Here is a 25849-nt window from a genome sequence, read left to right on the forward strand (position 1 = left end):
AAAAAAATTCTTAATCACTAAAATAAATCTTATAACTGGCAGCCAGAAGCCATATCACTCTGCAACTCACAACTGGCAACCCACTGAAGACTGAAGCTAAGCAGGTGTGAGCCTGGTCAGTACCTGGATGGGAGACCCCCTGGGAAAAACTAAGGTTGCTGCTGGAAGAGGTGTTAGTGGGGCCAGCAAGGGGCGCTCACCCTGCAGTCCATGTTGGTCCTAATGCCCCAGTATAGTGACAGCGACAATATACTGTAAACAGGCACTGTCCTTGGGTTGAGACGTAAAACCGAGGTCCTGACTCTCTGTGGTCATTAAAAAACCCAGGGTGTTTCTCGAAAACAGTAGGGGTGTAACCCTGGTGTCCTGGCTAAATTTCCCATTGGCCCTTACCAATCATGGCCTCCTTATAATCCCCATCTATGAATTGGCTTCATTACTCTGCTCTCCTCCCCACTGATAGCTTATGTGTGGTGAGCGTTATGGCGAACATCCAGGTGGATGCTGCACATTGGTGGTGGTGGAGGGGAGTCCCCATTACCTGTAAAGCGCTTTGAATGGAGTGTCCAGAAAATCTCTATATAAGTGTAAGCTATTATTATTATTATTATTATTATTAATGCTAGCTTCATAGACCAGAATTATCAACATTCCTAACCAATATCATTAGGTTATCAAAGATTAGTGCTAATTACACCCTGGTTGGAGTATCTGTGCTGTGTAGGTATATTTAAACATTTGGGTTATACTTTTATAAATAATGACAAATCCAAGATCTAAACATTAGATGGTAAGTCTTTATTTCTAAACATCTGAGTTACTCTGATGTCGAACATCGCTGAACAGTTATTCAATTGTCCACAATTTATGTTCACAGCAGCAAAACATACATTTTTCCATCTTTTGACTCCAAGGCAGTAAATCATTGACTTACCTTTAGAGCTCATGTATCAAAACTTTGCAGCCTCCTAAAACCCTCCCATACTCACCACTCCCAGCCTGAGCAAAATTAAATTTAGCTTTCCAAAGAAAGGCTTCATGGTGTAGTAAAACAACATTTGTGAGATGAAAAAATAAAACCATTCACACAACAACATAAATGTGCTGGTTTTGAAATAGTCTTTCTCTACCTGTGGAGGGAGCGATGGGACGTAGTAACCTCCATACTATAAAAAACAAACACAACACAGCGTAAGAAGAAGCATCTCTAGATTCACTAGTACTCATCTGGGGAGAAAGATAAAACAAAGTTGTCATTTAAGAGACTAGGAAGGAATAGTGTTTACCTGCTGACCGGCGACTGATCCTGACTGAGAAGTGGGTGCTAAAGGACCACCAGGAGGCAATGGACAGGAAACCTGGGCCTGCTTTAGAATTAAAACAGAAATAGAAATCAGAATGTCGCTGAACACACAATATTCAATTTTATTACTGATCCTTAATTATACCGCATATAATGCATATACAGAACATATAGAATTGGGCAAACAGCATTCAGTTAGTTTACTGAATGTATACATAAAAACATGGCTGTTAGTTGAAAATGAGTACGTTTCATGCACAAATTACTGAACGACAGCTTTTCTTTTGTGAAGATTAAGCTGAAGTGCATTGTTACTTCTGTTTAAGAATCTAGTTAAAAATCTAGTTAGTTCTAGTTATGCCTCATCATAACAGAACCAACCCTTAGAAGGCTGCAGACAAATATACTTGTTTTGTGCTCTTTTAGAAGCCACAGACAAGTATAATTGCATTTCACAGTCAACCTACCTTACCTTTGTTTTCGGACAGAAGGACTGTTTTCATGAAAGTAAGAGGCGTTTGGAGTAAGAAGTACAAAATACTTGTAAGTGCTTTAGTAAAGATGCAAAGCTGAATAAAGCAGTGTGGAGTTTGTGGAATGACACTAGAAATTCCAGCATTCTAAGGGTTAACCGACAGTTCAACAGTTCTTAAATTTAGTGGAATACACATAAAATGCGACTGTAGAAGTTTTGTATTATTACTTTTGTGACTGGTGCTAATAATTTAAAAAAAAGCATAAACTTATTTTAACCATTTCCAGCCAGCATGAATAAACAAGTAACAGTGATCTCTGAACCTGGCAAAATAAAAAAAACAGTATACTTTACTATCAAAGGAAAATGTACTTCTGGTTAGTTACTGAAACCTATGAACCACAGGTATACAGATAAACCTGTCCAAAATCTTCCACTCTTTGTATACATTTCCATCAATCTTCAAAATTAAATTGAATTATTGTCTCTAATCTAAAGTTAAAATAGCTGCAGATATTGAAGAAATGCCCTGGGCTGATGGTTTCATCCTTCACATGCTTGACATACTAGATTTCTATAATGTTGCAGAATAAGGTGCTTTGTCTGACATCTAAAGATGCATCCAAGTACATTTGAGCTTTGGATTACCTAACAGATCGAAACGAGCCTTCAGAAGCACAACTGATATTTTCTGAAGAATACATATATATATAGTTATATGTCTGCATACCAAGATACAATTTACATATAGTCCATAGTTACACACAGACTAACATACATGACTGAACTGGTTTCGATGGGTAGATGGATCAGCTGACAAGTTTTTTAAGCTGTACACACATAGAAAATTAAAAACATTCCAGGAGGGGTCGGAATGTGGAAGTAATTGACAGGTTTAACAGCATTTCTACTAAGCACCTGATCAATATGACAATTGTCAAAGACATTTGGAAAGCACAGCTGGAAAGGGCTAAAATATGACAAGATATTAATCAAAATTGCCAAGGCACCGGTAGACCGGTGTTTTTAATACCAAAGGCAGGCCCTGAAGCATCAGGGCTGAATCTGTGTAACTAAGGTCTTGCTGGATCGGTAGTTGGTGGGACCAGGAGCCTTCCAGTACATGCAGATGGGCAGCGGACCCTCCAGTAGAATCCGTGGCTGGCAAAAACAGAAAGGCTGGGTGGTTCGGGTGTGCAGCAATGGAATTGCCATGGGAAATGCTATAATAGGTAGTCTGTGGGATGGACTGTGCAGCCGAGACGTCTCCATGGTGGCCATGAGGAGGAGGAGAGTGGAATTCGCTTGTGTCAGAAGAGGCTACTGAGTCACTGGATGGCTCTGGACTGCGATCTCTCAAGCCATGAAGGAGCAAGTTCCCTGGAGGCAGTGGTAGCTCTGGGCTCACATAGCTGTAGATCTCTTCAGTGACCGGCTGAAGCCGGCTATACAGACCTGCAGAGCAGGAAGATTCCTCTAGGTTCAAGTCCATGGAACCATGGCGTGCCCTGTAAAGACGGGAAGCATAACTTCCACTGCCATCCACTGGGACATTTTGCACATGAAATTCAAAAATATTGTTGCTTGGAGGCTCACCTGTGTGAGCTAGCACAGGTGGTGCTGAATGAGGGAAGGAAATATGCTGGTAGCACATCTCTGCAGAGGAGACTGGGGCAGGTCCCGAAACACTCATGGTTGGCAGCTGAGATGTTAACCGCATGTTCTGCACATGAGCAGGCAGATATGTCTGTCCAGTGCGGGAGGGATCATACAGCAGGCCAGTTGCTGTGTGCAGGCTGAGCTGGTTCAGTGGATGAGCAGTCACTGGGTAGCCACCAAAGGCCGCAGCCTCATAGTGGTCTTGAACTGGCTGAACGCCACTGGCCAGCATGGCAGCTTGACTTAGTCTATGCAGAGCCTCATCTTGCTGAGAAACATCAGTCCTAGTGTCTTTATATCCATACACCTGATCAAACTGGCTCTGTACACGAACTGGTTCAGTAAGACGCTTGGGTACCATCCCAGGCATAAGCAAAAGTGATGGTTCATGGCTCCCAGCTACCGATTCAGCTCCAGCAAATGAGTGGAGGGTGCTGCCAAAGGTCCTGTATGCTGGCTGAAAATGACGAGTATGAGCTTCCAGAATGGAGGTACTCTTGCGTCGTTGAGCATTGACCATTTTAGGAGGGCAGGCAGGAGGAGGAGAGAAGGAGATAGGCCTCTCTGGGATGGTCGGGAAAAATATCGCGTTTTCTGGGAGGGCTGGAGTTCCCCCACCATAAGGATACGTCATTGACTGTGGCTGCATTAACATGAACAAGATAGATCATCTTTATAAAGAAAATGCATCATATCCAGTAAGAATTAAAAGCAATAATATAGCATTATATAAGTGCATAACTGTTCCCCAACGTCACTGAATAAACATCTTTTTCAGAAAAAAAGACAATTAAACTCTAACGTTTTTTTTAAATACAGCTGTGTGATGCACTGCACCATTTCAGGTTCATGGACTGCTGCGTGCTTGTTTCAAGCTTTTTGCCTCAAAAGATATTCCTTGAAACAAAATATTAAATTTGCTTTAAAGAAAGAAACTGCCTTTGGTAATACAATAGTTAAAAACAATATTCTACTCTTTGTGAATTTATTGTAAGAACTATACTTGGCATATGCAACTAATAAAACAAATCTGAAGCCTAAAACACTAGCAACACTGAGCGAAAAGCTAGTGAAGATTTGTTAACTTCAGCAACGCACAAGCCATCGTATCAAGTATGAAGTAAATATCTACCAACAGGATACTTAGATAAATTGACACCCGAAGAAGGCTTCACAGTCAAAACATTTTGTTTCCTTTCTTCTCTTTTCAGCATGGAATAAACCTTTACTTGTTCCTTTACTTATATAACTATACTATTTGTCAAAATTAAAAGAATGAATAAGCTTAAAAACTACATTATGATGCCTACACTGTTTTGACAATCTGTATTTAGGCCTGCAATGGTCTTCATGTTGGCAAATACTATTTGTCCATAGTAATATATTTAATAGTAATATCAATCACAGAGTGCAAGCTGAAGTGGAGATAGTTTAATTTCTTAAACTTTAAAACATGTCTATTTGTTGTATAAATTTTAATATTGTTCCATAACATGCAATTATAATTCACCCAGCTGAATACAGAAAATATAGACACAAGAGCAAAACAGTCCAACCTGGTTTAAAAGGCAGTTTACCAGATACAGTCTGTATTTAATATGAACACAGGGCACCAAATGAAAATGTAATGAGAGAGAAGCACAGTAGTATCTGATTAAAGAAAGTCTTCAGACATTCATCAGCTTTTCCTTTCTGTCTGAAACAGATTTACTAACATTATTATTATATTTAGTTAACTAGCACGGATTCAAATCTTGCAAGTTTTAAAATGATGAATGAAAACAGCAAAAACTTCAACCATGTTTCTTTAAAAAACAAAGATAATTAAATTGCACCACTTGGCACAAAGTACAATAAGCCTAATTGTTACCAAGTCTTATGAATATTGTTTTTGTATCAGGGCATGTGCTCATCTGGTAGCTCAATAAACTTATTATGCAAACAAATGCTACCAGAATGGCCAAAACCACAGTTAAGAGTATTACACCAATGAAGCGCAAAATTTACTAGTTTTCCACAGCAATGATACAGCATTGATAATACCTAGACTGTGAAGACATCTCTCCATGCCCAAGGGCATGCACTATTCTAAGATAGCAAACGGTAACACTGCAAAGATGTTTTACCTTTTCTGAGGCTTACACTATAGATTGCATAGGAAATTAAAGATTACATGTACATCTGAAGATATAGTATATTTAAATTACCATCTATAAAACTATTAGATCAATTTTAAGCGAAGTTTAAACCTCACTTCTCTATGTAACCTGCCAGAAAGCATCACAGGTCCCAGTAAACCACATAAGAAACAAAAATATTTACTTTTTAGGGGTCATATACCTTTTGATTCTACACAGGAAAATCCCCTGATTTCCCTCTCACTTGTACACAAGACATAAATCACTTCTTAAAACATGATTTTTCTTTAATTCAGATACTCTTTGCTGCCTTTCCCAGAAACAGCTCATTCAGTGGCCCTGGTCACATAACCTGTGGCCCGCAGATGCACTAACATACAGTGCTTGCAAACAGTGCCGGGAGGCTGGCACGGCGACGCGGTGAAGCCGAATGCATGGGCAGGACACATTCCAGTGCTTTGGAAAGGCGTCCCGCAAAGGTCTCTCCAATGGGAGTCCCGTGGCAGGGTGAGAGGGGAGTGGACAGGACTGGTGGAGGAGTGGAGGGTGGCTTGGGTGGGCAGGACAGAGGAGAGATGGAGTAAAGATGGGGGGCGCAAACTGACATGCTACGACCACGGCGAGGAGGCTGGGAAAGGGAATCAAAAATAAAAAAAAACAATAAATGGAACAATCAAAAAATGGAACACATGAGAAAGTGAAGCTAGCCCACAGTAAACAACAGCTTCCGATGGTATTCTGCAGTAATGTGAAATGGATATGAGATGAAAAGGATGAAGTTAGTAAAAAATGCACTATAAGGTTAAATAAAATGATTAGAAGCATAAAAGGCCTACATATTTTGTTTTCTACAGGCAAGGGGTTCAAAAAAGAAGGAAAATATCTTTACAAGAAATGTAAATCATGAACCCCTATCACATCAACACTATCTGATATATGCATGAGCAGAAATTATGGAGCTGGATGAGATCATTTAAATTAAAACAATGCATATAAATGCTCAAAAATTAATTACAGCTTTAAAATAATTATTTTTAAAGGGGTACAAGTAAAATCCTTAGCCATATAACTAACAAACTAATAAACCAACAAAAAAACTCTATATCATGAACAGCTAGTTCTGCTGCCAATTGAATAGTGAGGTGGGAAAAACAAGGAAAAGGGTAATTATGCAAAACCACAACTTGGAAAACACCATAAATTAAGCAACTTTAACCAACAGCATTATCTAAAGGATTGGCTGTTGCAAGAATGGCAGCCACAGAATTAAGATAGCACTTATGGCTTCTCATCTCTCTAACCAGTTTTTTAAGCTTAGGTATCCATGTCTGCAAACCTCACAAAGCACAAATGAAGATGAAATTTAGCTTAAGGATCAAAGGAAAAGTATACAATTAAGGAAACATTGGCATTCTTTTTGGGGAATCATGTGAAAAAAATCAGTTAATGTGACCAGAAAAACAGAAACAGTTTAATTTTTGAATGCCATTATAAGGTCAATGTCAAATTTATGGAACAGCTGAGCCATCAGGTGGATCCAATGGTCACCTGTAGATCTGGTGCTCATGAGAAGGAATGAGGGAAATAAGGTTGTGCCATTATTGTTTCTCTAAACACACACCATATGTTTCTGCAACTAAAGAGGTCCTATATTTGCAGTAGTTATGATAATCCACCAGTTTTTTACGAAACCAGCCTGAGAATGGTTACACTATGAAAACATCTTAGGTGGCATCATTCACAGATATTTCATTGTTTAAAAAACAAAGGACTAATGAAAAAATATTATAACTGCAGATTTTTTCTACTGTTTACTATTGGCCAGAATATAAACATTAACCAAAACACAATACAGAAAAATAAAAATATCCTCCAGGGTTATGAGGCATTAAATAATGCCACCCAAACCATTCAGCAGCTGACCATCAATCCTCATTTTCCATAATTTGTTTTTTACCTTCATTAAAAACAAACACAATGATGAATATCTTGTTCTGATAACATACTTTGTAAAGTTAACAATACAAACCCATGAGTATCATAATGTAAAAAATAGTGATAACACAAGCCTAGGTTTGAAATCTGAATATTTTATTTTTTATTCTTTTACAATATATTTCTTAATAAGCATAACTGGTAAAACCAGCTTCCTTCAACATACATGCACAACTTTTTTATTTTGTGACTACGTTTTGAGAAATCAAGTGGGGTTCTGTAGTAGACATTATTAAGTAAATACCCTTGAAGACTACCATATAACCTACTCAGATACTGACTGCAGCCAGGCTCTAGTTTCCAGGCTGCAAAATGGGTAGTATGAAACAAATGTATCTGGCACATGAAAAATGAGCAAAACAAACCACAATTCACATGACTAGTAAAAAAAGTAAAATGGTTGGAAAAGTCATGGAATGCTATGAATTAATGATAAAAAGTTCTAATTGTGGAAAGGTCCAGTTCTTGTCCCAGTATGCATTGCGAGCATAACCAAACTAAGACTTGAAACCAGGTCCAAAAAGGGAGGGGCGTTCTTGTGCAATGACACAAAAAGAAGACCTGTTACTAACAATAGACCAAAGAACCAACGGATTTGTCAGATCTTCATGATCATGATCATGCTAGTTCTCAAAGGTCTGGAGGTAAATACATCATTGGTCAAAAGACTAGGAAGAACAGGAAAAATTGGATTGATGGGCCACTTCAGTTTGAACCTGGCTACTTTTCAAGTACACAAAACATGGCATTAATGCTCAGCCAAAATAATGGAAACAGCATAGAAGAAAGAAACAATGGCAACAGCAATACAAATAAAATGGCGCGAAGGGGTAACAGGCAACATACTTGCAGAGTACAGATATAGGATGCATGGCAGCAGCATGGCTTGTGTCAGAAGAGTGGGAACATGATATGCTTTTTTATCCACATGCATCAAACAATAATGATTTTAATCCCAGGTAAACATGACACAGGGCTGTCATGTTTAAACCCACAATACCATCACCAGTAAAAACAGCTTACACTCCCTTGGCAAGGAGAGTGGATGAACAAAATTATCATTCTTTACACAAGCATATTTGTAAAACATTTAATTATGAATTTGTTTTCACATTGTGATTACCTGTGTCCGAGTGCTTGAAGGACTCTTTGAATTATTTTGTTTATGTGATTAGACCATTCAAAGGCTTGGATTTTAGAAAATGGTCACTAAAGATCCAGGGGAAAGCTTAAGATTTTGTTCTCAGTTGCAGTGTTTTGCAACTAAGAAATGAAATTATTTTTACTGCTGTACCATTTCAAGACAGATGGGTTTAGACCTGTCAGTCTAATCTGTTTTCTGAATAACCACCAAAATAAGGGTGGTTAGATTTATATTTTATTATCCAACATATCACTTGATTTTATGAAGACTTAATTCAAATGATTAATACAATTTCTAAATTATGATCATTTGAAATTCACATAGGGACTATTAATATTTAGGATAAGGATGCTTGACATAGAGGTTAGTAAAGCTCTGCAATTAATAATATTTTTTTACATTCTAAATTCTAAACTTACCATATTAGCTGATATAAGATAAAAAATTGAATTTACCCACAGTCATATAACACAACCTTGTTAATCAGCCTAAACACTCCTGCAACAAAATACTTATCTAAGTATTTTGTTGAAAAGTGATCATGACAGTAAATCAGTAAAAAAAACAGACCATTTTAAGCTTATAATTTCTCTTGCAGACACACACCAACATAGGCTTGTTGTTTTATAGTGCAAGAGAAAGGAATTTGAAGTGATGTTTTTTTTTAGAAAAAATATATGATGAGACCAGACTGCATGACTAAGATCAACCCAAGTCCTACCTGAAGAAATACCTTTGCAAATGATAATGTGTAACTTGTTAACATTCAGTTCATTTTAATTTTTGTATTCAGGAGTGTTCAGCTTTACTATCTGCCAGTAATATGCAACTGCTCTTGTTTAACACAAGTCCACTTACCAAGGATGGTGTTTGGTAATTTCCCTGCTGTTGGTGTTGTTGCGGCTGGTTGATCTGGCTACTGGATGCAGGGTACCCTGTAGACTGCTTGGTGGACAAGGGGTGTTCTGGAGGAGAGTTGTAAGACATGGTCGGTTGGCTTCCCAGATGAGACTCCGAGAACACAGAGGATCCTTGACCACTGTCTGCTGTTCCATCAGCTTAGGAAACAGAAATAAGCTTCTAAACACAAGTCACCAGATTTATTCAAACAAAATAATAAAATGAAGCTCACTCCCATACTAAATAATTCATATTAACTATAAATAGTCCTCTTATAACTGTTATAATGTTACCTGTAATACTAATCTGTAAAGCTATATGTGGGAAACTATTATGAAGGACATTATAGAAAATAAAAGTGATTAATTTTCTTAAATGAAAACACAATAATACTGAGACATTCAGTGCAGTTTAATGAATCCTAAGCTTTTCTTGTTTTAATAGCTTTATATTTGAAACCTGAACAAAATATGTTGTGAAAAATATTAGAAGCTAGAATTCAGCATCAGGGCATGCAATGCGTTTCCACTTGTTCCTTGTTTGCATTATTATTTAAAAAAGTAAAAAGCAATCCTTGACTTTCTTACATTGTTACACATAATCCTTTAAACCTATTACACCATTTACAGTTTAAAATCCTACAAGAGAATTCAAGAGTATGTAAAGCATTTTTATTGAGTTTTACCTTTTGGACATGTTAAGGTTATTTAGGAGTCTATATTGTGGTTTAGCCCACATTCATCTGAAAGAAAGTTTACTGGATATAAAAAATATTTTCCTTAATGAACCTCATCTTTCTTGGAGAACTTATTAGCAGCCATTTACAAACTGCCAATAACCTGAGCTAGTCACAGAAGGTGGATTGTTTAATTTTGTGTAGGGATTTTCCACTCAATGAAATGAGTGATCATATTTGGCATATTTGAACAATCACAAACAGATAAACTACCTTTCATTCTTTGTGGCTACTATTGCTCCACAAATCACTGAGAACCCTTTAGAACAAACTCGCCTCTACCCCTTCTTTTAAATTCACTGTCACAATAAAGCCCTAGCTCCAACACTAATGTGCAAGAGCAGTACTTAGATTAACAAGCGCACATGTCATGGAAATGCCAGGCTGTTGGTACTGTAGTTGCTGATCTGCCTCTGGTTCCTCTGCCTCCGGCTGCACTGGGACAGTGTTTGAGGCAGAGCCAGGAACTGGGACAGCACACTGGCTCTGCAGGGTTTGGGACAAGCCTGGAGGGACTTTCTGAAGGTCCGATTGCTGCTCTTCCCGCTTCCTCTTCTCCTGCTCCTCCCGCACAAGCTGACGTTGCTCCCTTTTGCGCTTAATCAGAGACACTCGGTCCTTAATAGCCTTGGCCATGGTCTTATGATCTCCCTCGCACACATATCCCGACTCCACCTGGGAAACAGGAAAAAAAGACATAGGAGAAAAAAATTCTGTATAAATTTAAGAAACCAAGCAAAAGTGAACTAAAACATAAATGGTATCAGCTGACAAGAAAAACAAATGCATTCCACAATAAATTTTCCGTTTAAACTGTGCATCTAAACTATTGTGGTAATAACAGTCGACTTCTCAAAAGAACCCACCATTTCCTGGGCAACATCTTCTGGCACATCTTTGTTTAAGTCAAATGAAAATTCAATGGCTTCGTTATCTTTGTACTTCCCCTTCAGCTTCTTCACATCTTCAATACGCAGCCACAGCTTGATAGCAATCATCTCCCCATCGTCCTCCTCTGCCAGCTCCACTCTCACCCCTGTCTCCTCCTGGAAGAAGGCATGGTTGAGCAGGTCCTTGATGGCATACCTGAAAACAGAAACAAGTACATTGTTGGCATGTTAAATGGCAAAGGATAATAAGAAAGAAGGCAGATAGCATACACTAAAATAGACTGCTACAACTTAAGGCTGGGCCTGGTATTAAGTGAGCCAAATGAAGTTGGAAGTACACAAAAGATTTTAATAGTGAGGTGAGAGTTTTGAAACAGATTGGAAAATATGGTTGTTACAGTCAGCAAAGTCAGATCCTAACTGAAAAATAACTTACAACCTTCCTCTAACTCCTATTTTTTTTAGTAAAATGTTTATAAACTTGGCTAACAACCATAACTTTGTAGCACTACAGGAGGGTTGACGGCAACATGCATGGATCCTACAAGATGTTTGTACTGTTAAATCAACAATGTTTACTTGAACAATCACCTATAATAAAGTTGGGAGTGAGTTCACCGAAAACTGAGCACAAGGATCAATGCAGCATGGCAAACTAAGGATACCCTGGCCTGGAAAACCCAAGCACATTTAGCCACGTGTATGAGATATTGTTCCCGCAACATAAAGCACACACACAAGACTGAAGACATTCAGCATAAGAATGAATCCTGTGTTTGAGATCATAATACACCATTTTTAAAGTAGATGGACTATGTGCTTTTGTTATGTATACAACCCTTTCTGGCTAGCCTTTTATTATGCTTAAAGACTTAATCTTAATTCAATCTTTTGATTAACAATCTAAAGTGAAAATATTTATAAAACTATCTACTTTTAACATCACATTTATGCTCCACAACTGTATAGGACTGTAGAAAAATATACCAATTATTCATCAATGATTTTCAACAGAGAATTTATGCTTATTTGTTTTTCATTTATTCCTACATACTATTAAACGTTTCATGTTCTAAGGATCCTCCCAGATAAGTAAACTCACTTAAACCTAAAGAATAATTCAAACCCCAGATATTCACACTCAAAATTGATCAACAGTTTGTCTACATATCAGCCTGCAACTTCATATAAAGTTTCCATAAAGGCACAATTACCTTTCATCCTTGTTTTGGCGAATGCATCCTTCAATGATCTCTTTAACTTCTGGTATTGCTACCTTGTCAAAACTGCCAGGCTTCACTCCCTGTAAAAATATACATACCCATAAAATAAAAGGACAGGAAATGCTTAATTTCAGACAATATAAAACAGTGAAAGAATGAAATGCAAATTGCACAAAAGAGCAAGTACAATTTTCACCCACAGTCGCAAGTATTGGTACCCTTACTCACAAAAAGCACTATTCTCTTCACTTACATAAAGCACTCATTCATCCTTGCAAGCAGCAACTGAGACATCATAATCATAATGATTCACTTTAAAAAAGAGTCTCAATATACATTCATGCAACTCTATAAACTTCTATTTATAAATCAATTAATATAAGGAACAAAGTGTGCTGTTTATATATGGGAGAACGGTATAGTGGAATTTTATTAGGTCTAGATCCATCAAAATGCCTTTTTGATAAGGTAAGCTGCAATGTGGAGTTTACTGTACTTGTAACTGGAAGGTTGGGTGTTAGCAGAGATACTGTTATTGTACCCTTAAACTATTTTACTGGAAATTGTTCCAGTAAAAACTTGTAAATATGTGTAATGCTTTGGATAAAAGAATCATCCAAGAATACAAATATTAATTGTGAAAAAGAACTTATGTAAAACATAAGTGAATATCAAAAACAAAGAATACAACCTTCACCTCACTGATGAAGTCTGTTACAGAGAGGATGTAAATGAATTAGCGGTCAGCTCTACATTTTTCACAATTGTTGGCTTTAGAAGTGGGAGAGCTGGCTAGCTAACAGAAGAACAAGCACACTGACCTCTGCCTTGAAAATATACAATCAAGTGCAATTAAAATACTCCAGTCCGTGAAAGTCTGGATATTTTTAGAATTGTCTCACAGCATGGTTTGTATGAATTGCACCAATAACAGAGGTGCAATAACCACATTCATTCATCATTGACAGAAATGTCAGCAAACTGCTTGAGAAAATAAAACATTTCAACATCTACTTCCAAAAATGCTTTAGAGAGATTAAAAATGGTTTGATTTTAGTCTCTAAAGGGTGATCCAGGATAACGGGGAAAAAAAAACTTAAATCATGACTGTTTCTGAATGTAATAAAAGTTGTGCAGTCTTATTGCTGCCTAAATTCCCACTGTAATACTGCCTCACATCTTAATCAGTTTGACTAACTGAAAGATAAAATACTTCATTTTTATTCTTGAATATCATTATCATCCACTGCAAAGCTGCACTGGAAGATCTGATTTTAATTTCCTTGTCATAATGTTTATATATTTACATACATTGGTTCTCATCAGCTGGGCTATTTTATACAGCCCAGTTCTATTTGCATAACTAATATTTCAAATGATGCAAAGCAATGCTAATTGCACTTTAAATCATTTACCTGAAAATTATCAACATATCAATGTTGTGCTAAGTAATATAACAATCTGGTGGTACTATTCTTATTTTGCAGAAAACCTAGAGGTCCACTGGGTTCAGACTCGTATACAGTGAAGTTTACATACCTCCTATTTGCTTCTATATGCTGTTATAGGTACATCCTCAGGAAAAAGCAGAAATGCCAAAACCTAAGCGATATAGAGCCGCTGAACTGGAAGACTTCATTAAAATGTGGACAAAGGTACTACTAGGCATCCCTTTCAAATTTTTTATGCATATAAAAAAAGAAAAAAGGGTTCCAAATAAATTGCCTGACTCAAGAAGGAGATGCCTCTAAAAATAGCAAATTGCATTTAAAAGGATAAAGACATTTCATTAAACCAGCCCCTTATTTGTACCGAAGATTGCACAGGTGCTTTGTTTTAGTATGTCAAACATGCTTACAAATCAAAAGGCTGAACAAGTTTACTACAAAAGACACTTACCAAATTCTTGTAAGTCAATCACAAAGCTCATCTAAATTGGAATTAAATCTCTCATACGAAGACATACTGTTCTCTTCAGTGTGGTACTGCAATGTTATTCAACATAAAAATCCAAAGATCACAGCCTTATAAAATGTCATTCCATTGGACATGGGGGCAAAACAAAGTTAAATGACGGAAGAACTAATGAAATTAAGTCACAAAGTCACAGTATATGAATAAGTTAATTAAATCCCTCATTACTGTTTGTATACTGTAGCTCAATAACAATAAAGGACTGTTTTAAGCCAGATGCTCACTGGTATTTCTCAACCACCACATATTAAAAAGGCATGACTTCTGGGTCATTGGAAACATGAGAAGGTAAAAAACCAAATACCACATTTTAATAACTATACAAGCTCCCTGCTATCTTGTGTAAGGAATTCAGATACATGCAAGAGAGGGTACCTTTTATTTTTACATTCTTTTTCCAAAAAGGATACATTTACCCACAGTTTTAATTGTACTAAACAGATCTATGGATTGTGTCCCAAAGAACAAAATCACTAAAAACACTAAAATAAAATAAGCAACACATGAGTGAAGCCAAGTCTATCTCTCACTACCTATAAAATAAAAAAATGCCAATTAAGGAACACAGTGATAATAAAGTGCTTACCCTCCATCTGGAAAAGCGATTTTCACTGATACTACACTTAAGAATGAGGTAAGACAAAAGAAAAATTAAAATATTTTAAGTGTCAAAACTTGAATATGTCACTGAATTTTTGGATTTTTGGGGAAAAAAAGAAAGCCAGCTTTTCAATATTCCTCAAAAACATGCATTTCAGATATCAAAAATACTCATTTGTATTTTGCTAAATACATGGTTTGTTGCTTTAATGTGTTTGGCCCTACCTACAGAAAATGGTTTGTGGTGCTTTAAGGTATACTGGGAAACAAGGTTTACACTGTAATGTTAAAACTAGACTATTTTAATGACAATTAGTTTTATAACTATATATATATGAAGGTTAAAGCGGCAGTAACAGATCCCCTCACCTCAAACTAACTGTACAGTACCAGCAGGATTCTCATGTCAAGAGAGAATGTTTATAAAATGAACAGGTAACAGGTTTATTCTATGGTGAAAAGAAAGGAAAGGAAACACAATGTTTCCTTTTGTTGCACACCTGAAGAAGGCTCCATGACCGAAACCTTGTGTTTCCTTTCTTTTCTTTTCAGCGTGGAATAAACCCATTACCTGTTCCTTTGTAGCCTATGCATGCTGATGCAGCTACCTACTTGAACATGTTTCTAAAATATATTGACTCCTTGAAATATTCCTAATTGATTTTTTCTGCGTACATTTTAAGTGTTCTTTAAGCTACAGGACAGTAAAAAGCAGATTATGAGATGTTTTGTATAAACAACTCCTCTAATCTGATCATGTGAGAGACCATTAGAAAGGCAAGTAAAGGGATATAACTTGTTGCTAAACAGTCATGGTCACACTAGAAGTATTATCCCAAGTCAAAGGAGTTCTTGTTGATGGAATATGTGCCTCTTCTTTGTGACTCAATTGGTTTGAGTCACCATGCCAAACACGGTGAGACAGACATTTCAACTTTACTACATTTTACATTCAAATGGTAGAGAAGAGAAAATTACACGGATTCTATGCTGTTAGTTTTAGGATGGTGTAAAAAAAAGACATGTCAGTAAAAAAGGCTATCTAACACACAGTGTACAGTACTATGTTAAACCTGACAATGTTTTTGTATTTTAAACATACTTGTTCATAAGACACAGTTGATTTAGCAAAACTGTGTTGGTAAACCAAGAATTACAATGAGACACTGTAATACAGGTGAACCCAGGGATTAATGCCTGCTGATGTTTTTTATGTGAATAACTAATTATTTTAAATATTCCAGTTAAAATAGGTTTTCAAAAACATGTTAGCAAAGTAATTTATCACATTCTCACTTCATAATTCCCTTCTTTTCTGCTTATTACCCATGATAAGTGTTAGGTCTTTATGAGGTTAATGTGGGGTACTACAACTGAGCTTGTAAGAAAACAGGTTTCCAACAAAGTGGAGTGAAAACCCTGACGCAGGAAAAAGTAAGCCCACAAATACCACTACATTAAGGCATTTAAAAGCTTACAGATTATTCTGGGCATGCAGCTAAACTTTAAGTTATACCATATTTTAAACATTTCACTATCTGAACTGGTAACTCCTCATTCAATTTTACACAGCCATGAGTCAAAGTGTTCTGACAACCTCCATTACAGTCTGGAATGGGAACTTAGATAACTATTCAAAAGGCAAACAGGAAAGGATTGTGTCCAAAGCTGCAAAAATTCTTGGCTGTGAACTCTCTTCCATTTCATCTCTCTATTCTAGCCATACCTCCAATCATGCTAAGAAAATCACCTCAGAACCCTTTCATCCAACTCAATCTCTTTCAGCTTCGCCCTTCTGGAAAACATTTAAAATCTTTCCTCTCAAGGACTGCCTGCTTCAACCTGAGCTTCTTTCCCACTGCCATACAAACTCTGAATTCATGTTGGACTCTGAATTCCATTGTATAATTATGCTGCTACATAGAAAGCTGTTTACATATGTATGTGACAATGTTTGTCTTCTGTCCTATTTAAATTTGTAATGTATATGTTGTATGTCTCATCTGTGTTCTTTGCTGTACCTAAAGCAAATTCGACCAAATTTAAAATAATTATGGCCAGCAGCCATATCACTCGGCAACCCACTGAAGCTAAGCAGGTGTGAGCCTGGTCAGTACCTGGATGAGAGACCTCCTGGGAAAAACTAAGATTGCTGCTGGAAGAGGTGTTAGTGGGGCCAGCAGGGGGCACTCACCCTGCGGTCCATATGGGTCCTAATGCCTCAGTATAGTGGCAGGGACACTATACTGTAAAAAGGCGCCATCCTTCAGATGAGACGTAAAACTGAGGTCCTGACTCTCTGTGGTCATTAAAAATCCCAGGGGTATAACCCCGGCATCCTGGCCAAATTTCCCAATGGCCCTTACCAATCATGGCCTCCTAATAATCCTTATCTATGTATTGGCTTCATTACTCTGCTCTCCTCCCCACTGATAGCTGATGTGTGGTGAGCGTTCTGGAGCACTATGGCTGCCATCACATCATCCAGGTGGATGCTTCACATTGGTGGTGGTGGTGGAGGGGAGTCCCCATTACCTGTAAAGTGCTTTGAGTGGAGTGTCCAGAAAAAGTGCTTAATAAGTGAAAGCAATTATTATTATTAATAAAATAAAACTACTTGTATTGACTATTTTGATCCATAAATAAAACATTTTCTAACAGAAAACCGCAGAAGATTAGATGTTACAGTTTTTCCATAAAGATGTTAGGTTGCAGACAAAAAGTATCTCTGAGATGAAGCTTAAACAATAACAGCAATCAACCTTCTCACTTTTAAAATACAAAAATGTTCAGAAGCAGTGTGATGTGACAAAATTTCTAATTGACCTAATAAAACTGTTTTCAATCATCTAATGATTGATTTTATTAGAAATGCAACACCCCTACAACTTAATTGCAATTGATGATCAGACTACAGGGGATGTCAATGACTAAAAGTACTTGGGATTGGTCAAAGACAAAAACATAGATGAGACTGGCCATTTCTATAAATGGTGTTACACAGACCTTTTTTTCCTTATGAAACAACTAGGTTAAGGTAGACTGAACTATTTTAACACTTTTCGACAAATTATTTATTAAACCTATTTTAACATACTGTCTCACATGCTGATTTGGCATCATCAGTACAGTTAATTGTGAAATATTTGGAAAATTAGTAAAGATAAGTGTAGCGGCCATGCTTGTTAATAAGACAGAATTAAGTGTTGCTGGGCTTTCCCAAATGAGGCCCCATCTCTCTGTTCATCTCTGTGGTGCAGCCACAGAGAAACTATTCATGCAGGCTGATTTAAAGATGTTTTCTTTTGATAAGGGACAGCTCCCAAATGGGGATGCACTTAGCTAAGCCTGGCTATCATGATCAATGGTCATCCATTGGCGCCTATCTGTCTAGGGAGTGCCAGATGGACATCTGGACTGCATTCCTAAGTGTCAGGAGTAAGTGACTCATATCTCACCTTGATCAACCAATCAGGGACTGGTAGGGCCGAGTAACCCACGTGGGACTCTGATGCCCATGGAACTTTCAGCCAATGAATGAGCTGAAGTTCCTCCAGGTAAAAACAGGCAACACAGAGGGCCTGGGAGAATTCTGTGAACTTTTTCGGACAATTCTAAAGGGAATTCAAAGGAGAATTCCAGGGCAGGACAGCCCAGGAGCAGAAGGCTTCCAAGGGCAGGACATTCTCGCAGCGCGCCTCCTGACCATCCTGAGACTCAGCCCGGACAACCACGGAACGGCCAGTGTGTCCGAGTGCCAGAACTTTCCTTTGTTCTAAGAGTCTAGAGCGGAGGTTGCCAGAGAGTGACCCGAGGATCCACCCGAGGTTAGCATCAGCAGCAAGCCTCGTGAACAGGTCGGAACTGTGGACAGCTGAATCACTATTCAGAACTAGGTCTTCATCAGGAATGAACCGGTCCTCTTCCTGACTTGCTGGGACCCACAGTCATCTTTTCTCCTGTGCATAAACTGTGCTAGTTTCAGCCAACACTAACTAGCCGATCAGTGAGCATCAGCAGCGCACCGTCGCAAGCCACACAGCACAGCCTGGCACGGAGCCAGAGAGCCCGCAGGAGATCTGAATCCCCAGAGATTGGATGAGTATTCAACTTCAATGCATTACAGCTCGAGAATTCATTGTTATCCCAACCAATTGATATCAATTTAATTCCTAAGAGTTATGTACTTGTTTTTAGTATCCAATGTAGAAGTTATAACCAAGTTCATTTACAAAACGGTCTAAATGAATGATATACTGAACGTATGTCCTCTTGATATATGTAACTCTTCGTAACTGATTGAATATATACCTTTTGTATTCTGATAACCCTCTCGATAAGATCTGTTAGGTTTACATGCATATTCGATGTATTAATAAATGTATCCTCTCGATTAGTACCTGTGTGTGTGCGTTGTTTGAGTTTTATCGCATGGTTGGATTCTAAAGCCATTAAAAGAATCATTTTGTGATTTACGGCTACAATTAATAATTGTCCCCGTAAATGCCCAAACCCTACAGAACTGGTGCCTCGTGAGAGCACACTACATAAGCATTGGGACAAATCAAATGAACCCTCTACAAAAAGAGTTCTAAAGAACGCTAGGAGCATTATGGAGTGTGTGGTTCATCCATCCATTGTGAATTTACACTATTCCCATCTGGGAATAGCTCTTGCACTAAATGTAGAGTGACACTCTTCTCTTGAAACACTGCTTTACTGTATTCTTTGCTGGTGGTGGTTTGTTTTTTCTATATTGTTCTGTTGTAGTTTACTGTAAAACAAATTTCACCCAGAGGATAAAAGGGCTGAAAGTGAATAAAGACGTTCATCTATAACTTTTTTTCTTATTAAAAATGACAAGGTGCAAAACCACTAGCCAAAAGAACTCTGACTATACAAAGCAACTTTACCTAGTTACATTTTAATATTACATTACACAGTAATAACCTTTTAGATTAGAAGGCTTTGTTTTAAAAGTACATGGTTTATAATGATATAGTACACAATTAGTCCCTGGGCAAATGAGTAAATACAGATAGTGGACAAAAATGGAAACCTCTGGGTACATGGACACAATATATTTTGAAAGAACTGGCTTCTATTGTGAGAAGACATGGCACTACTGTGGCTCACGTATTATTTAAATAGTTTCCTTATTGATTCTGTTCATGTATACAAAATGCTGAACATTACTGTTTGCCTATAATTATGGCTTAAATGGCTGCAAGAGGTGACCAATAAATGGCAATGAAAGAATTGCAACGGTGGGCTGAACCACATACTCCAGGGTCGTGATATCAGTGCACTTATTTGAAGTGCAAGGCAAAATATGTGGGCAACAGTAGATCAACTGACTTTCCAACCTGGGGAACAAAAACTGAAATATCTAGTTGTATCAAAAATGGTCTGTTAAGAAATCCACGGAGCAAAATACCATAATTGGTTTGGTGTGCACATACCACTCATCACACCATGCAATGATGTGCAAGTTTAGTGGTGCAAAGAGCGTGAACAACAGAATACCAAGCAGATAAAGAAATGTGAAAAGGTCAGATGAATCACCTTTTACCTTGACATCCTTTATCTCAACAAATGGATGAATGCGCACCAAGCAACTTTATAACCATGAATACTTGGTTTCAACACTGAAGTATTCTGGTGGTTTCATAATGCTGTGGGGTACATTTTCCTGGCTTGGTATGGGTGCACTAATTCCCTAACAAGGCAAGGTCAATGCTAACTGCTTGTTAATGGATGGTAAGGAGTGATTATTTTCACACTGAAGAATTATGCCGCATCCTTCCTGCAAAATTCCAGACATAAAAGAGAGAATGGCATTTTACAAGGGAATAAAATGAACCACTACCAGCTTGATTAAAAAAAAAGAAAAGGTTGTAATTTAATTAAAAAATAACTTTAAGGGTTCGAAAACCTAAAAAAATCCTCCACCTGGGCCTTACAAGTTGAAATATAGACTGAAGGTGTCAGATGAGATGTAGATTCAGCATGTTTTCATCTTCAGTGGAATACAGATCTGGTAGAGGGCCTGGCTGACTGCCAGTTTGCTCTGTTTGTACTGTAATAAGTGGATAACTCTTCCTGACATTAAAGGCATATTAAATATTTAATTTTTCTTGAACCTGTCTTGCATCTTAGCATCTATGTTTTACATACACAGAAACTTACAAAACATACTAACAGTACAAGTAAACACTGAATAACAGACTTCTACCCAAGCATGTTCATTTCACACCACTTCTATAGGACCCACACAACTACACTAGACTCCTGCAAATTTACTCCCCCCACTATTTCACTTAGCCCATATTATGCATTACCCCTTTGTTTGTGCATGTTATTCACTAATTGCACTTGCTCATAAACCATTACTCATTTACTCTGAACTTATTACTTGAGTTGTTTGACTACTGGGTAAAAATTAATTTTAAGTACACTGAGGAACTCTAAAACATTTGTTTGCATGAGTTTATATGATTCATGCAGAATGTGAGGGAGACCATAGGATATGCTAACAACTAGTCTCGACATACTCTTAATATAAGCAGTTTGAAAACTCTGCTCAAGTGGCTTCGCTACAATCTTAGAACACATCTGCAAAAGTCTGAACATCTTAGCATCTTGTTGCACAGAAATAATTTTAGACCAGACGTTATTTTATGAATTACACTTTGTATCACAAAACTGAAACATAATCTGATTACTAGCACCTCAAGTCAATAACTAGATAAGAAAGTAAATTTTCTGCTGTATTTCATTACAAATACAATCAACATGTGCCTTACAAGACAGAAACATCCATGTACATTCTTAGATATTTACAGGATGTAACCTCTTATTGAACTCATTATGTATTATGACTGAACAAAGATATTCATCTTATTCAAGACCAAAGAATTTATTCATTCTTCTAAGATAAAAAATCAAAGCACTCTGGTCACACCAGACACCCGGCTGTGGAGCCTTCCAAAAAGAAGGCTTTACAGCCGAAACGTTGGTTTTCTTTTCTTCTCTTTTCAGCATGGAATAAACCTTTACTTGTTCCTTTGCAGTCTGCACATGCTGACTATTTGAACTATTACATGGATATGGCTGGTACACATGAGCTTCAAGTCAAGCTTCAGAATACTTTACAAAGAAATAATTGACATTTTTTTCATTTTGCATCTCTCACATGCAATTTACCCATTATATCTTTAAGTGTTTCTTTCATCTTCAGATATTCAAGCACCCCTTGCAATTCTACTTGTGTAAATCTTTGTTTTTGAGAAGAGTTTTAATAGAAAACTAGTATCTAGTAAAATACTCTACTAATGTAAAAAAAAAATAACACCAGCAATACAGTCTGGCATCCAGTATGTACTATACACAAATATCCTTAACAGAAAACCTGCATCATTTATGATGGTTTTTTTTCCATTTTTCATAACATACAAATGTTGTTCCACTGTCACAACTTCTGTTGGCATTTAGGAAATGTCCTGTTTGTGTTATTTGCACAGAATAACAACGAACCAAAGCACATATTAATAACCTTTAACTGTACCACGGCAGACTAGTATATAACAGAGGTTGGGAGAGGCACATGTCCGTAAGAGGTGAGCTCGGTTAGAGATGGACGAATGTAGTTCAAGAGAGGTTCTGTCACAGAGAAGAGAAAATTCTAAGACTCACACTCGTGACTCTGCGGTAGATCTGGGCGGCATTCTGGCACTCTGAGTACGGGTACTCTGAGGTAGCCATCTCCAACATACACATCCCAAAGGCATAAACATCCACTGACTCGTCATACTTCTCCTCATACATCTCAGGGGCCATGAACTCTGGGGTACCTTAAATTAAAAGAACGATTCAGACTCTGAGTGTCTCAGAGAGCAGACTCCTCTGGCCTGCCCACCGAAGGGAGGCGGGGAGGCGGAGAGTGATGGTCAGGGGTGGTGGTGACCTGTGGGAAAAGAGACAGAAAAGTGGAGGCAAAAAGAAGAAGGAAAAAAAAGAGGAGGGGAATCTTGGCTAAGTTAGTCTGTAATGAATGAGGCACGTTTCCCTATGCAAGGCCTTTTGTGTAGATGTACTGAACATGCTCTAAGGCCCAACTAAAAGTTTTCTTTGTTGTTTAAGCACAAAAATAAAAAGGATGAGAGGACAGTTAAACATTGTTAGGCAGACAAACAATATCAAATGCTGAATCGTAGCCCCCTCCCCTTTTAACTCACAAATGCACCAGAGCTCTAATTTGAAGAATGTGTCAGTGCACGTAATGGTACCAATTAAGAAGGGCCTGCTTTACTTTGTTCTATACATAGGTAGGCTGAAAAAAAAAGAAGAGAAAAGGTAAAGGACTAGCTATGGAACATATAGCCACAAAACCTTACCTTAAACACCATATGCTCTAAAACATTAACTTTGACTTACATTCTTCAACCTGTTACAAGAGAAATTTAAGTTAAGCAGATTCCATAGCTAGCAACTGATAAGCAATGTTCTGTACACCTCAAACATAGACTAAAAAGGCCTTGCACAGAAAAACTAAAAACTCTTAATAAATTTGAATTTGAATTCATTAGTTCACATAGTGCTCAGTCACTTACCAGACCCAATTCCTTTAATACTTACTGTCTGAACTGCAGTTTATAATTTAATCCTTACTGCAGACTGAGGGAGAGAGTTGAGGTAACAGCCTACAGTCAAAAAAATACTCAAGAATGTAAAAAGAAAAAAAAGGTTGATTAAAGTAAAGTAGCAGGGAGATGGCCAGACAGAAATAAACCGTGATCTGAAACATTGAAAAAAATCTCATGATCCAAACCCTACAAAGAGAAATATTAAACATTTAAAAACATTCATATTATCATTTTATAATAAGCAGACCACAGGTTTTAAGGACAGAAAGCTTCACTAAAACTAAATAAGTGCTTGTAGGATAACCGCTTTAACTGTTAGTAACCATTGCAAACACTCTGGAAGTGATACTTTTACACAAACTACACAATGTAATTATAAGTTAAACATTGTATATTGTTTAAAGGGTAAAAAGGTGTAATGATAGAGAGTAACAAATCAAGTTTTAGCCACTGATTTAGCAACACAATTTTGTTCCACAAGGGCTACTGACATTTTATCTGCTTTACATTTGGGTGACAACTACCCAAAATGTGTTTTGAGTCCTGAACCCAATTTAATGTAAATTTGTTTTGCAATGGGTCCTTTTTATTTTTCTTTCATTGACATGAGAAAAAGTGATCTTATTTGAAAGAAAGATCATTTCACTCATGTTCTTTAGAAGTTGATTAAAACACTTCTTATGAATTTGAATACTGAGTATTTTAAAAATAAGTGAAAAGGGACAATTTAAGGTAAATTAAAAACTATGGTCTGCTTAAAAAACAGAAACAGCCTGAAAAATGATCTGTTGCAAAAAACTTTTATGAATTTAAAATATATTTTCTAAACCCTGTCTCTAAGTAATATATATTTTTAATTCAATCAGCTATACCAGAATTCTGTGGTCTGTTTTTATGTGGCTTGAGTGGACAAAGCATAAACAGGGGTGGCATACCTATGACACTCTTTGCAAATGATGCCCTCTTGAGAGTGGCTAGGCCCAGGTCACCAATCTTGACAGAACCAGTAGGACCAGTGATAAAGATGTTGTCACACTTGAGATCCCGGTGGATTATAGGAGGGGTCCTTGTATGCAGAAACTGAAGGCCTTTTAGTATCTGCCTGCACCAGCTGCGCAGAACTTTAATCTTCATTACCTTGAAACGTTTCAGGTACCTGTCAAATGAAACACAGGAACCAAATCAACAGTGATGATTTTTACTAAAAAATATTTCTAACAGAACAGGAGCCATATTCGATTTACACAAGCTTGGTTTTAATAGCATACTCCACAGGATTGAGCCTGAGAGCATGTTCAGGTTTTGTATTCTCGATGTGATTAGCGTTTCACTTAATCACAACACTATTTTGGATAGACAGCAACAAAAAGCCACACCTAACATTGAAGCAGTTGTGATAAATGTAATAAAGAGAAAGGCTTTTGATTCAAACTTTTCCTGAAGATCCAAATATGAGCCATAGGTTTTCAGATTATTTATAGTCCTTACCCTTAATGATAAAAGATACAGATATCTTTGCTAAAAATAATCTTAAAGCTGTAAAAATCTGTATTGTATAGCCTACTCTGGCTTAGCACCTGTTAAAAATACTTCAGCAACTGGCTATGGCCATGTATGTATGGTATTGCAGTTGCTTTGATTTCTAGCCAAACTTTTATTAATGTAGCTACTTCAGTAAAACATTGGTATTTGCCAGGGTTAGGTACTGCAAACAGCCATTTCACGAATGTTGGACTTAACATATAGGCAAAACAAGGTATACTTCCTCGGGCTGTGAATATTATATGTAATGTAGTAATGTATAATTATTATAATAGTATAATATATTAACTATTTCAGAAATATTGGTATTTCCAGATACTATTGGTATTAAGCACTTTTAATGAAAGTCAATAATGTACAACCTTGAAGCATTTACCCTGCTGTTTTTCAAGATATTGCATGTGCAAACAATTAGATCACCGTTATATGATTTTAATAATGCTTTATTGAGCTTGTTTCCATACTTTTTACATCGTATTACCATTATAAATGCAGCACTACTATAGCATAATAAAGTTTATTATCAGAACAGTTATAACAGACAAGGTAAATTCCTACCAGTTCCAGTGCCTTCAGAAAGTATTCATCCCCTATTATTTCTCGTTCTGCTGTTGCAAAGTCAAAT

At 37.2% G+C, this 25849-nt stretch overlaps 1 protein-coding gene across 2 annotated transcripts in view; it reads right to left on the reverse strand.

The window, feature by feature from the left end:
- wnk1b (WNK lysine deficient protein kinase 1b) overlaps positions 1 to 25849 on the reverse strand; it is a 153593-nt gene that overhangs the window by 84191 nt on the left and 43553 nt on the right. Inside the window, exons 4-12 of one of the 2 annotated variants that reach the window (XM_088922938.1) lie at positions 24618 to 24838; positions 22733 to 22890; positions 12455 to 12543; positions 11217 to 11436; positions 10716 to 11025; positions 9573 to 9772; positions 2812 to 4080; positions 1287 to 1367; positions 1131 to 1166 (exon numbers count right to left, since the gene is read on the reverse strand). In XM_088922938.1, the coding sequence (XP_088779064.1) occupies positions 1131 to 1166; positions 1287 to 1367; positions 2812 to 4080; positions 9573 to 9772; positions 10716 to 11025; positions 11217 to 11436; positions 12455 to 12543; positions 22733 to 22890; positions 24618 to 24838 (2584 nt within the window). The remainder of the gene's footprint in view (positions 1 to 1130; positions 1167 to 1286; positions 1368 to 2811; positions 4081 to 9572; positions 9773 to 10715; positions 11026 to 11216; positions 11437 to 12454; positions 12544 to 22732; positions 22891 to 24617; positions 24839 to 25849) is intronic. The other variant, XM_088922937.1, reaches the window with a different exon arrangement.

The sequence above is a fragment of the Atractosteus spatula genome, chromosome 8, assembly GCF_055471065.1.
Source record: "Atractosteus spatula isolate fAtrSpa1 chromosome 8, fAtrSpa1.hap1, whole genome shotgun sequence".
In the NCBI taxonomy this organism is placed as follows: domain Eukaryota; kingdom Metazoa; phylum Chordata; class Actinopteri; order Semionotiformes; family Lepisosteidae; genus Atractosteus; species Atractosteus spatula.